Source organism: Oryzias latipes, chromosome 12 (assembly GCF_002234675.1).
Source record: "Oryzias latipes chromosome 12, ASM223467v1".
NCBI lineage: Eukaryota > Metazoa > Chordata > Actinopteri > Beloniformes > Adrianichthyidae > Oryzias > Oryzias latipes.
The window spans coordinates 16,412,468-16,426,756 of record NC_019870.2 but is presented as its reverse complement, the minus strand read 5'-3'; the positions used below and the strand labels follow the sequence as shown (position 1 = coordinate 16,426,756).

The following is a 14,289-nucleotide window of genomic DNA, read 5'->3' as shown; positions in this document are numbered from 1 at the left end:
ATTTCTAACCATAAATCCTAACAAATCTCTGATTCCATTGCAGAAACGCTGCTCCAAATGTTTAAGGAACCTTCCTTTCTCCTGGACATCCTCTGATTTTGAAGGGTAATAAACTTGAAGTGTCTGTTCATCTGCTGCACCAAGTTTCTATATAGGCAATCCCTGCATCAATCCTCAATGTTCCCCAATTCTTTGTGCTTCTACAAATAACCTATAACATCTCTAAACCCAGTCTGCTTTAAAATATTTGGAAAAGATCTTGCTGATGCATGTGTCTCATTGCTGTATTTTAAATCTTCACCTTGGTAGCAGAGTTTGGCTGCTTTTATCAACCAGTTTAAAGCCTCCTAACCAGCTGTCTCTATTTCAGTTCATGATGTGCTTTCAACCTACACTAACAATCATCAGCACCTGTTTGGTATAATTGGTTAATCAAAAACCTGATTCTGATTTTGTGCTTCTCAGAGCAGTTAACAAATATTCATTTGATTTAAAGTTTTCTTTTGCAATTTGTAAATTTATGAAATCAAGCTGTCGTGTTTTCTTTTTCTGAAAGCTGTCTTTGTTTTCATCATTTTTTTTTCACACCTGTTTAAAAGTTTTGCCTAGTACTTTAATATTTCAAGGCAAGCTTGTAACTTAGTTTGAGTCTGTTAATCTGTGTGTGAGCACTCAGAGGAAACACTCGTGCTTGTAAATGTGCTGTTTAAAGGACTCAAAAAACAAAACAACAAAAAAACTGAAAACTTTGTTGCAAGCGTGCCAAACTATTGTAATTTTTTTTACATGTACAATCTTTTTACATGAAGGCAGCTTGGTATATAGAACAAATTTGCCCTGCACTTTCGTTTTTTTACTGCACACATATTGTATGTTGATGCAAAACTTAATAACTTATGTACATGTGTGACAATAACTGTTAAGTGTTTGAAAAAGACTTCAGTGTACAGTTTACTTGCGTAATTTAGTGACCTTAGTGGTATTTTTCCGTTGAGATCAGATCCTAAAGCAAATATCTGTCCGTGCACATATTGTTGGGTATTTCTTCTCTCAGCATTATCAGTATCTATGCTAATTAGATAAAGTATGATATAAAGAAAAATGTTGATTAAAAAATAAATGTTAGTAGTTTTTCTTGCAAGTTATTTGCAATTTTTATTTAAAAAAAAACAATATTTTTTCAAAATAAGCTTAGGCCAGCAGAAAAGGCTTTGCAGGCCCTGTTGACCCACAACTGCCAAATAGTGTAGACTGTGCCAAAAAGGAATTATGGGTAAAATCTTTTAAAAATGTGTAAAGTTTGTTTGGGATTAAAAACAACAAAACAGGAAAATTAAAAAAGGAAAAACAAGTCGTGATTACTTTTTAAGTGAAAATGTATTGTAATAATATTTATGCAGTTTAAGTGTCAACATTTACAAAATTTCAATTTTAAGATTTTCCTGAATGATGATCAAACAATTTTTATCAGTTATTCTAAATTAAGCTTTAGTTTATAATCCAAATTCATTGAGCATTCCTGGGAGTTAGTGTTTAATAATAAACAAAATTAAAACAAAATTGAAACGTTTTTTTTTTAAATACATATATTTGTCTTTATTAGTTGACACAAATAGGAAATAAACATAACATTTGGTTTAGAAATCAGAGTGTTTTGCATAGAAAAATTATTAGTGTCTAATATTTTGCAGATGAACATGTATTAATGTCATACAAACTGTTTCTGTAAGGAAAAACCCAAGACACTTCAATGGATCGTCCATTTCAACTTGTGCATAGCATGAATCAGAATTGAATTACATGTGGAGGACAGTGGCTAGGAACTTTTCGAGAGGCTTTTTTAAAATTATAAATTGTCTGACAGCGTGTTAAGAGTTCTCACGTTTTTGCTGAAAAAAAGTCCCGCACACAAAAGATCAGAAAAAAATGCAAGGAAATTACCAGAATAATGGCTAGCAAAATATTTAGCAGGTCATACAGGAAAAAATACAGTTGTACTAAAGTAGAATAGGACACGTTTTCCCATAAAATGTATAATGTAGTACACCACTTAAAATAGATGTTTAAACTAAAAAATTACATTTTTTAATAAAAACTTTAGCAATTTGTACTGACAGCACATCTTTTCAGATATAAATTGTCCTTCATACATTTACAGTCAGTGTTTCTTAACTTCCATCAAAATTGCTTATTTTCTTTGAAACATTCAGCAGCAGAATGTCCACAGTTGTGAAAATTCTTTCTGTCGTAACCCTTGTGCAATCCAATGGGGTCAAGATGACCATTGACGCGCTATCCCTACCGTGACAAAGGTGGATAAAGGTGGAGAGGATTTCATGTAATCCATGGAAACCAGTGAAGATCACAAATCATTGAAGAAAAAGGGTTTAGTGCACTGTCTTGTGGGGTCTAGATGACCCAACTCCCAATGTCAAAGTGCCGATAGCACAAGGGCTAATTACATATAGACACAAATTGACAGTTTAGTAAATTCAATGAGGCTCTCCCAATGGTTTCACTACAGGCCACGGCATGTCAGGTAATGGCGTATTGGGTTCAGCGGTGGCCTGTTGCTGCTGCGCTTGTTGATTGGCCCAGTTTAAGTCCACACCATTCTTCTTTAGTGCTGTCAGGTGCTTGATGTCCAGGGTGGTAAAGGTAGTGAACTGGACCTGATTTCTCTTGCTGGTAGGGGAATGGAGCGGCTCGCTGCGATGCGGCCTTGCAAGCAAGGTGGCGGAACGGATTGCCATAGGGTTGACTGCCTTGCCTTGATACTGATGTTGCTGGGAGCTAGTCCTGCTGCGTCCCAGTGTTGCAGTCCTCTCTGGAACTGCTGGGGCACTCACAGTGGGCAAGGTGTTCTCTATACTGGAATGACCCATGGAATCTATAGAATGGTGCGATTCCAAAGGGCAAGGAGGTTCGCGTTTTAGTGTGGACACTTGAGCAGGCACATCCTGTGCAGGACTGCTGCTCCTCTGACTGCCGCCCCCCAACCAAACCCAGTCATGCTTGTGTTCTTTTGGGTCTGTGCTGGGAGCTGGAGTTGTCTGTATAGGAGTCTTACTTTTACGAAAACAGAGATTATATGAAGCACAGTTCAGCAAAAAAGCCAAGATGGCTATGCAGGAGACCCCCACCAAGGCATACATACCAATCTCCATGTCTGACATGGCTTTGAATGTCCTAATGAGGTCTCCTTCAAACAGTTTCGGTGGTTTGGATTTGGGTGGCTCCTTCTTAGGTATTTCTGCATTGGGGTTGTCATTGTTAGTCTGTAAATTGACGTTGTCAAACATGTTTCCATAGTTGTTTTTCTTCCCTTCAGCTTGATCAAGCACATTCATTGTTGGTTTGGCAGTGTACCATTGTGTATTTAATCCTAGTTTGCTCATAGTTGTTGGGATACCTCGGCTCATGTCACCAAAGGACGTTCCTGTGGTAGCTTTACTGGGACCAACCCAAACGGCATGAACATAATTGGTCGAGAAAGTGGTTGAAGTTGTAGTTTCTGTCCCACCAGACAGCTGAACCAATGCTGTACCTCTGAGCAACCTTTTATCCTTAACAGTATTTTGGGACACCACTGTTGTTTTGATGCCACTGTTCACTACTTTTGGTTTACTACCATCCACATTTTTTTGCTTTTGAGAGCCTCCTTCTCCTGGAAAAGCTCTGCCGCTCTGGAAACTGGTCTTTAGAAGCCCTGCACCCACTGCCAGCTTACTTTTCCTCTTAGACTTCTGACACTCCTCACAGATTCTCAGCTCCACCTTCACTAGCTTCCCCCGACCTTCACTTTCACTTTGAGCTACCACAAACGTGGACTGGGGAGTCCGGCGTACTGTGGCCACTCTCTCATCTGAGGTAGAGACTGTTAGAGAGTAGACGCTCCGGTCAAACAGCTCCAACGGAGTAACAGCCCCGTCACTGAACTGAACCCAGCAGCTGATCAGAGCTTCCTGTGGGAGGAAATGGGGAAAGGCAGAGTCATAACTGAACAAAATAAAGCTCACAAGATGAAAAGCAGGTCAGAAAACAAGTAGCAATCAATATTCAGTCTGGCTTCACACTCTTTTTTTTCTCCTGCGACCTCCAATTAGACCAAATCGGCTGACTTTTTCTTGTGTAAAAAGACATCCACACTGCTTTAACTGAGGTTTTTGTGAAAAAAATGAATATAAAAAGCATAATAGAGGTCTTTCATTAAAAGATCTGAAAGTGGTGCTTTAGAAGTTATAATAAGATGGGAATTAGTCAGTCAAATCCCATTAATACACAATGACCCATTTCCTATGGCTAATGAAAGATACTGGGTTGCCACAGACCCAGCATATATTTTGCATTTGAAAACATTCTGACTGGCTCTGAGCGCAACATTAGCCGCGTTTACATGGGCAAAAGTAATCGGAATGAACGCCTGATCGGAAAGAAAATGCGTCATGTAAACGCGCCGTTCGGAATACTCTGCCCCGATCAGACTCATTCGGATCAGAATTTCTTTCCGATCGAGATAGGTGGGTTATACCGATCGTTTATCTGATCGTAGAGCATGTAAACAGTCATTCCGATCGTGTGTCACTACTGCTCTGGGTTACGTCATGCATAGACGGTGTTTCGCTGAGAGAAAGCTTTGGAGCTCATACGGGACCGACCAGCCGCTCTGCGGACGCCCCGTGAAAAGCGCCGCTCCGCTCTCGCCCCGCTGGCTCTCCCCTCTCTTTCACCCCTCACCGGGGAGATTCGGAGGAGGAGCGCTTCGTGCCCCCCGACGCTCACTCGGTCCACTGGCACCCGAGTGAGCAGAGCAGCTGGATTAAAAATTTTGTGTCGGGGGGGGGGGGTTACGTGTGCGTTTTGTTGTTTTGTTATGTGTGGGAGAATTCAGACTGCGAGCCGTCCCGCCGCTCTGGGTTAGTGGCTGCAGGACTCAGGAGGACCCGTGTTCGAACAGAGCTCGGGGCGCCAGCTCACAGAGTGGCTTTCGGGGCGGTCTGTGTAAACTTTTCAGAGCAGAAAATAAATGTCGCTCAGTCCTTAGAAAGCTGCAGATTGCTGCGTTTCTCGAACGGTTGTGGATTTTGTGTCCATCCATCAGGCTAATGATGTTAGCCCGTGTTAGCCTGTCCTAAGCTTTCGTCCATCTTAATTCTTACACAAAAAGCACTGACCACACAGATTAAATATAACGATGAGCAAACAGGCACTTCATAATATTCATAACATTAATAAAAAGCACGTTTGGAAGATCGTCTCGTATGTTACCGAGCTGCTGTATAAATGTCTGGGGCAGCGGTTTGTTTACAACGGGACCTATTTCCGCATCCGGGTGATTTTACACTACTGCGCATGCCCAAATTATTCATTCCGAACGAAAGTGTGAGCCATGGGAACGTTTGTTCTAATCGGAAAAAAGGTTTTCTGTGCCCATGTGCACGGGTGAATTTTAACCCGACCATTGATCCGATCAAGATATTCTGCCCATGTAACCGCGGCTATTAACAACTCGCCATCGCAGACACAACTGGCTGCTGATCTGCTCTGGCATGCCCACTGCAGTTTATTGACAGGGGAATACCAGCACTGACACTGTACAGGATGTAAGGCGACCTGTCGCTCCAGCAGCTATGGGCCAGCTAATTGCTGTTCCATGAACACAACAGGGTGCATGATTTAAAGTGGGCAGGCTGCCATTTCTAAATGCGAGAGTGAGCTTTTAAAATGATCATCTGTGCTCTCTGTCGGCCTTATCTTGATTTTTTTCCCACACAGCATGGCAGCTGCAGAAAATGGATGGGGCAGCGGGCACATTGTGTCCACAATTGGGGAAGCAAGGACAAAGCATAAATATTGTAAAATCTTTTGTGCTTGGCTTTAAAAATAAGTTTATAGTTTGCCCCCCTAAATACAATCGAAACAGCAAAACTTGGTTTTCAAAAGCCTTTGATTTTCTAAGCAAGCACCTGCTATTCTGAATTGAATATTGTTTTGTTTTTTTGTTGTTCTTTTACGGTGGCCGACAGGGCTCACACTACACACAAAAGAAACAATGCAACAGCATTACCCGAACCACAACGAAATTACCCGCAACACAACGACGTAACCGCAGCAACAGCAGAAACCGCAGCAAAACGGAAATGAGGACTTTTTTTTTCCTACCGGCGGGAAAAAATAATTCAGTTTCAAAATATTCAGTACGACTGAGTTTTAGGGCCACCAAAAAAAAAGTAAAATTACGAGATTTTAAACCGTAAATTTACGAGAAAAAAACTTGGAATTTTACGAGATTAAAATGGAAGTGAGCATGCAGAGCAGCAGGTGAACGCCGCGCAGCAGCAGAGGAGACCGACTAAACTTAGGTGAACAGGTGAGCTGAATGTTGGTATCCCTGCAGCTGTCCACCTGAAGCCTTTCTTCCTCCATTAAAGACAAGATCTCTCAAGGAGCAGCACTTTTTTGTGGCATTTTCAACATTCTAATGCTAATATAACAGACTATTTTCATTCCTCTTTATTGTTTTATGTTGAAACGGGACGTTTCATCTGAAGGAGGGGGCATATGTAACACTGTTTACTTCCTCACTGGTGTTCGGATGACAGGTTCATCACGTAATGAGACAAATGAACTTCAGGGAATGTTAATGAAAAGGAAAATAAAGGCTGCAGCGTTCCTCTACACCCAAACGTGTCTCTGAGCTCCTTATTTTACATATGAAACTCCGCTTTACTGACACCGAACCCCGGAAAGCCGGCTCCACTGAAAATAATCTGATTTTGAGTCGCCAAAAGGTTCATAATCTCTGTTTTTTAAACCTATCCGGAAATAAAACTTCACAAAAGGCTCCACATATTTCATCGTCAAGCTAGGCTCAGATAAACGGAAAACTTTGGTGTTTTTTTCCCCGTTAATCTATGACTTTTTTCTCGTAAATTTTACAAGACTTTAAGTCGTAAATTTATGATAAAACTTGTACATATACAAGTTTGTTTCTCGTAAATGTACTACTTAAAAGCCGTAATTTCAAAAAACAAGACAAAGAGCGTTAGATGCAGATGTCACTATATGGAGAGCTGGGTAAATTTATATTTTTAGACAAACGTATATTTGTAAGAAATTACGTTATCTTGTAAGAAAACATCCAAATCTTGTCCAAATATCACATAGCTCTCAGGAGCGCCGAATAGTTTGAAACTGAATTGTTTTTTTTCCGCAGGTAGGAAAAAAAGTCCTAATTTCCGCTGTGCTGCGGTTTCTGCTGTTGCTGCGGTTATGTCGTAGTGTTGCGTGTAATTTCGTTGTGCCTCGGGTGATGCCGTTGCATTGTTTCTTTTGTGTGTAGTGTGAGCCCTGTTGGCTACCGTATTCTTTTGGTCGTTGATAACACTTGAAAATGCTGGGAAAAGTGGTACAGTCTTTTCCATATAAATTCAATAATATCTCTGACATTTATTAGTCTAACATTTTTAAGACCTCTTAAAGAATTTTCTGGGGGGTTTTCTGATTGTTTTATGCGTTTTTATGCCTTAATGAGAAGTTTGACTGTTTTGTCATTTTCCGTTAATGACTGAAAATGAGTGATTGCAGAAAAGACAGTAAAAACTCAGAGACCTGTTGGTATTAACCCCTAAAAAGATTTTAAAAAGTCTGGACAAGTATAATATATATATAAATATATAAAATGTTGTTTATACAGACAATAATCATGACTAATGACTCGTTTAAAGTCATCATGAATCATCTGTGGTCAGATTGGCAAAGATTTACATAAATCTTTTGTCATGATCAGATCTTTGTTTCATTCTATAATACCGGACTTATTTTCTATGAAGGTTTAAAATTTTGGAGTTAAGACAAAAGAGAACAGTTTAAACATGTTCAGGCCTTTTGGAGAACAGTCTATTAGATATGTCGTGAGGGGTTTAACTACCCAAACACATCTATAATCCTACTGTGTGACTTTCACTTACTAATTTTTAGAATGTAACTCCCACAATAAATGAGGGAACCCTGTAGTAATAAGCAAAGTCGCTAAGCTTAAGCTTAGTCTTACATTACCAAATTAGAAACCACACTTTTTAATTTCCATCAGTGGCCTACAAGTTTAAAGATGTAACGTCAGCAAACTGTAATGCTTCAGAATAAAGCAAATTAAAACTAAAACAATCCAGAGCTACCTTGCAAATAACCACAGCTCAGAGAAAACCCTAATGTTGGGATTTGGACAAATATTTTCTACAAGAGTCTTGTAACAATTATCTACACAGATCAGGACCAAACAAAAAAGACTCTTGGATTGGAGTGGCAACGGATTTCAGAAAAAATAGACTTAAGTGCGATATGACATGCGATCTGACCAAGTCCAGGGTGTGTCACACAGCTGCTACGTAAATATTGCTCATATTGAACCAATAAAAATTGCTCATATGTGAATTTACGTGAGAAAAAGTGAGAAAAGTTGTGGTCTTTATTAGTAGTTTTCACAGGTGTATCACAAATAAACTATGTTAAAACCAAAGAAGAAGTAAGAATAAACCACGCAAAGAACATGCAGATCTACACAGAACACGTACCGTGTGTGATTATTGTGCTGTTTATATGCAATTCATTAGTGATTTGTGCATCAACTATGTGATTTGAGAATAATATGTGCGCCATATATGTGATTCAAAAGTCATACATTGATAGTTCATGCGTAAAAAGTCAGTTAGACATACGTATAATGGTCATGGAAAGATCACGCAATAAGATTTACAGAATAATTGCATATAAACTACATAAAATATGCATAAACTGCATAATTCTTTTGAACAACTCAAATTCACATCAAGATCCGTGGGTTGAAACCTTTAACGGACATTGACTGTGCACATTGACGGATGCAAGAAACACTTTTATGATAAATGTGTGATATACGTAATTCATAAGACCAAAATTTAATTTGTGGAAAATGCGCAAAACATGTCTAGTAGCTGTGTGACACTGCCCTCAGGTTATGTTTACTACAGTTTGTCCTGCTGCATCCAAATGTGTTAGATATGTTTTTATGAGAAGCCTGATGATTGTTAAAAAACCTGAACTCAGAAAAACTAGTAGCTAAATAGAAGTTTGGATCTAACAAAACGTTTTTGATAAGATCTGACAAAGAAGAATTAAAACCATAGAGTTCAGTTTGAAGCAGCATTAACTAAACACTCTTAAACAAATCATTCCCTTTCCAAATGTGATGTGGTGCATATAAAAACTATAAAACTGGCAGGCATAAAATGGGAAAAGTGCCAGCGAGACCGACTAAGCAGTTTCTCACACTTTTATGCTCTGCGTCTTACAATTTTCCAGCTACTTACTTGCTTGATCTGTGTGATCATCTCACGCGTGGCCGCCGTGGCAATCACAGCCCTGTTGCTCCCGGGGCTGAGCTGAAGGGACAGAGACAGACCGGACACCAACTGTACCCCGAGTTCTGTCACGCTCACTTTGTCATCCAACACCTTGATGGTTCTCTCTGCTAAGACTGACAACGTCAGGGGAGACACCACCTGGGATCAAGAGACAGCTGATAAGCATGTGTGGTGCTGGAACCAAACAGGGACAGACGCACAGCAACGCGACCCACCTGCACCACAGTAGTACCAACGCCCCGTCCTTGCAGGACCATCCCATCAAGCACTCTGGCCACATCAGGATCTGCTGCTTTTAGAGAATCCCGAACAAGATTAGTCACGTCCACCTGTTGAGGTAACATGCATGAGTAGGTCTAAAAACAGGGTAGGAACTTTGAAATATCAACTGCCTTTTGTATGTCAGTGCACCTCAAAATACATGTACCGTATTATTCGAATAGGATGTTTTTTTTGCATAGTTTGGCCAGGGGTGCAACTTATACTTAGGAGCAATTTATCTGTGGTTTTTAAAAAAAACATATTTGCTCAAATATTTGTCATTTTTCCCACTAACATCTAGTTTCTATTTAACAGTTGTTTTCCACTAACAATCACTAGAGGGCACTGTAGGTCATTATTTTCCACTGACACCAACGCAGAAGAAGAAGCGCCGTCCAAAACTAACACAGAGGACAATCTGCCAGTTTTAATTCTGAACTTTATGACATTTTTCTTTTTTGCATCAAGACATAACTATTCTTGTTTTTATTTTATTTTTATTTTATTTTTACATTTTTGGGTTAATGCGGGACAGAAAGTCATCTGACTGGGTTACAGAGACACGGAACTACTGCTGAACGCACACAGCTCTTGCAGTTGAAGGTAAAGATCAACATAAAATTGAAGAAAAAACTACCCCAACGAAACTTCTCTTTAGGAACATTGCCTCTGAACAACAACTAGACACTCACTACAGTGTAGAAAATACTTGAACTAAGTAACTTAATTTATTCAAATTGTTAACATTGTTCTTCAAAGCCAAAGAGGGGATGAAAGAACTGCATGTGAGAAAAGCATTGCACTTTTCTCCCAAAAGTGTGACTTGTACTCCAACGCGATATGATTTTTTTTTCTTCCTCTTCATTTTACTTTTTTTTATTGGTTGCTGTGATTTATGCTCCGGAGCGACTTAGAGTCAGAAAAATGTGTGTCTTTTTTTTGATTATATACTGATTTCTGATTATATCTAAACTTTAAGAGTGAAAATTGTGTTTTTTCTATTTTTTTAAAAGTATGATTTAAATGCTTATAAGCAACATTGTGCAAAATGCTTATACCTTCCAGTCCGAACCCAAGAAATACTCAACAGCATCCATCCCATTAAGAGCGTCCAGGAGCACCTCAGGGTCAGGCTGAACTATGAAGGGAGTGAGCACCCTCAACGTGGAGTGCTGATACTGCAGCATGCAACCTCTGCCCTTCCTCATCTCCTCGTCCTCCTCACTGTCCCATGTAGACCTGCCACATAAAAGCAACAGAAAACCATCCGTCACACATTTCTCTAATTAGACTTGTAATCAACCTTGTGGATTTCAGCTCACGCTCTTCACACAGACATCATCCAGCAGCATGTTTTTTTCTATTTCCGTTATGTTTATTTTATTTAAAAATACAGCTTTGCTTTGAAACTCCTGAAAGGCAAAGACAGAGCTAGCAGATATGTTATTGGTGCTATAGAGGCGTAACACATGCAGAGTGACCTTTTCTTTCAAACGCATTTAAGGTAAATTAACCGAGATCCTGTGGCGCAGTGGTTTGTTTGTGGGTGATGGAGGTTAAGCTGTGAACCCCTCAGCTATGATCATATAATTATCATACGCAAAGCTGATCTGTCAAACAGTGCACCCCAGGTGTGCCGCGGGGCTGCTGGAAATGTTTTCGTACTGCAGGCAGAAAGCTCCTGTCAAGAGTTACTGTCAAATAAACATCATTATTATACAGCCTTAGGTCAGAGCTTAAGATGTGATGGGAAGGCTGCTTGAATTAAACCAGCGTGACTCAACACCAGTCCTTAAAGTAGCTCTGCTAAATCTCGCTGTCCGAATCCTGGTGGTTAGAGTTGCAGCTCAATGTTTTCACAGAATGAACTCATTTTTATTTTTTGCCTTCCTGTGTCTGATCTGAGGTGACTTTGAAATTACAGCAGCTAATAAGTTGTTTAGTATGCTTGTTCTTTTCTTTTGACTGTTTTTTGTCTGCTGTAACTACTCAATAATTTTAAAATTTTTTGGACGTTTTTCAGGTTTTCAGAAGCAGGTTTAAAAAATTAAACATGGAGGTTTTTTTTTTGCTATTCAGTTACATATTTTTCAAGACCCTCTCTGAGGAAAATTGAGTTTTTAGCATTTTTTTTCACGGCAGAGAATTTTTATTGAGAAAATTATAATTAAAACTCCATTTATGAGTATTTCTTTAATCCAATCCTTGTAAATCAGGAACAGATGAAAAAAAACAGATGGAAAAGATTGTACGGTAAGTACAAACTACTACAATAAGCCACAAGCTCCCTGCTCTACAGACTCATTTTTAATGAACTCCTGCCGCTCTGCAGAAACATTGTCCAAGATCACGACACAGGTTTTTTTTTTCTTTTTTTTTTTTTTTTTTTTGCTAAAAACAACATAACCATCATTACAAAACCACTGAAAATGATTTTACAATTGATCAAAAGATTATCAAAGGGGGGCCTTAAAGGCAAAAAGACAAAGCTTTTTTAGATGTGTCACGCATGCACATAATTCTGCTAAAAGTTACAAATGAAATATTAAAAACTGAGTTACTATTAATTAGTTAAGCATGGATGGATGGATGGATGGATGGATGGATGGATAATTTAATCATTCTGCTATAACCTGACACCAACACTAGTGCAAAAAGATAAGTAAATTACATTTATTAAAGTAAAGAAAGCAAGAGAAAAGAAAAAATAAAGGTGGTAAAACATATTTAAAGTAACTTTTGAAGTAATTATAACGTTTCCATAAAAAATGATTTTCCTCTTGGATGATGTCCAAAACATGAATTGTTGTTTTTCACGTCTTCAGTCCTTAAGTTAAACTTAGTGTTTTCTTGTCATCTGGTTTGCAAACATTTGCTATTCTACCTTTAAAACTTTAGTAAAAGGTAGTAAAAATTATAAACCATTTTTAATGGTTGTGACGATGACAGTTTTTTGAATAAACACCTGTGAAATCATGTTCAACAGTGCGTTTTTTCCTTGTAGAAATTTTCTATCTATATCTACGCTGCAAATATTAGCAACTGATGCTGCAAACCAGGTTTCAGCTCATCGCTCATCCCTAACCATTTTCTGAATTTTTAGCCGCTGTTTACTTTCAAAGCACTTCACTACTTCGCTATTCACTGGTTTTCATCTAAAGGCGCTGCAAAAAAAAATAAAAAATACCCGTGACCCATTATCTATTTGTATCTGCAGCTGGGTATCGATTTTATTTCGGAAATGACAGGCCAGTCACCCATTATCAAGCAGTACTGAGTGATAAATTAATGACTTCACTGTACTTATTGAGTGAATCCCACTAACCTTTATCTGCAGGGCAAGCGTGCTGCTTTTTCACTCACCCGGCATCTAATGTACCAAACACAGACGGCCTGTTGCTATATCAGACTTTATAAAGCTTTGTGAGAAAGATAAAGGTAAACGTTTTATATGTTTTTTACATTTTTAAGGCTGTTTTTGCTTTAAAAACAACCTGTTTAAAGGTAAAGTATTGAACCTGAAGTGTAAATTAATTCTTTTTTGAAAACTTTCCAGGTATAACAAGGAGAGGAGCAAGCGTCCTCCGTATATGTGATGGATTTGCGAAATATTGACAAATTAAATCCATTTTTCATGGAAATTTTCCACCAAAACCTCACAGTCTATTTGGCAGCTCCCCTATCACATAAATTAAATGTTAGACCGCTGCTTTGTAAGGGGAATACCACCTTCTTGTTAAACTTTTTGAGCCCACTATAATTTTTCTCATGGGAAATCCTTATTATCAAGGTTCCAACAAGGCAGACAACAACTAATGCAAAGCAGTTGGTCAGAGCTTACCTCCGGTTGCCAGTGGTAACGGGAACCCTCCAGCCTTTGATCTGGCTAAGCTCAGGGTCGGCCACATCAATAAGCAAGGGCAAGCGGGGCATCCATACACTCATTTCCAGCTGCGCACTCAGAAAAGCATAAGTAAAGTTGACCATTGCCCTGGTTCTTCCCCTTGCCTCCTTGCCGTTTACGTAAATGAAGTTGCACCGCTCTGACACCTGAAAAGAACAGGATGAAAATGCTGAAATTCACAGAAAAATTCCCAATAAAAACCTCTCAAAGTTTGGATTTAATCCACTCAAATTGTTTTTCTTATGCCAAACTTCTATAAATTCTTATTTCATTGTGTGGTTTCTGTTTGAACGAAGTACATTTGTAGCTGTTTACAGATGCAGATTAGCCCTGTTACACAAATGTCCCTGCAGTGCTCAGTTGTTGGCAGGAGAAGTCTCCAACCAGCGAAAGCAATGAGGCAAGACGCAGCAGTTAGAGAGTTTTATTTCAGATTGAGCCCTATCCACACGGCTGCCTCACTTATCTTAAACCGTTGGCTCCACCAGAATAATTGAAGAGTGCCAGACTGGTTTGTAGCTCAGAAGAGAGTGGAGAGAAATAAAGGGGGAGGCATGAAAGAGGAAGGCAAAGGCAGGCGAAGGAATGACTAAGAATCATCATTTTGTACTTTTATGCAAATTTAAACAAGGGCAACTATCTAAAGTGGATTCCACTGCCTTGCCCACACCTTAAGGCCCCACTTTGAATAAGCACTTTGCAAATGGCGCGGTGCACCTTTTT

General features: G+C 39.1%; 1 protein-coding gene across 1 annotated transcript in view; it reads right to left on the bottom strand.

The window, feature by feature from the left end:
- Positions 1 to 1,584: 1,584 nt before the first annotated feature.
- The window catches only part of LOC101175177 (transmembrane protein 132D-like), a 44,006-nt gene continuing 31,301 nt past the window's right edge, over positions 1,585 to 14,289 (bottom strand). Inside the window, exons 6-10 of the mRNA XM_011481911.3 lie at positions 13,504 to 13,712; positions 10,721 to 10,901; positions 9,617 to 9,730; positions 9,348 to 9,539; positions 1,585 to 3,965 (exon numbers count right to left, since the gene is read on the bottom strand). Of these exons, the coding sequence (XP_011480213.2) occupies positions 2,493 to 3,965; positions 9,348 to 9,539; positions 9,617 to 9,730; positions 10,721 to 10,901; positions 13,504 to 13,712 (2,169 nt within the window). The 3' untranslated portion in view covers positions 1,585 to 2,492. The remainder of the gene's footprint in view (positions 3,966 to 9,347; positions 9,540 to 9,616; positions 9,731 to 10,720; positions 10,902 to 13,503; positions 13,713 to 14,289) is intronic.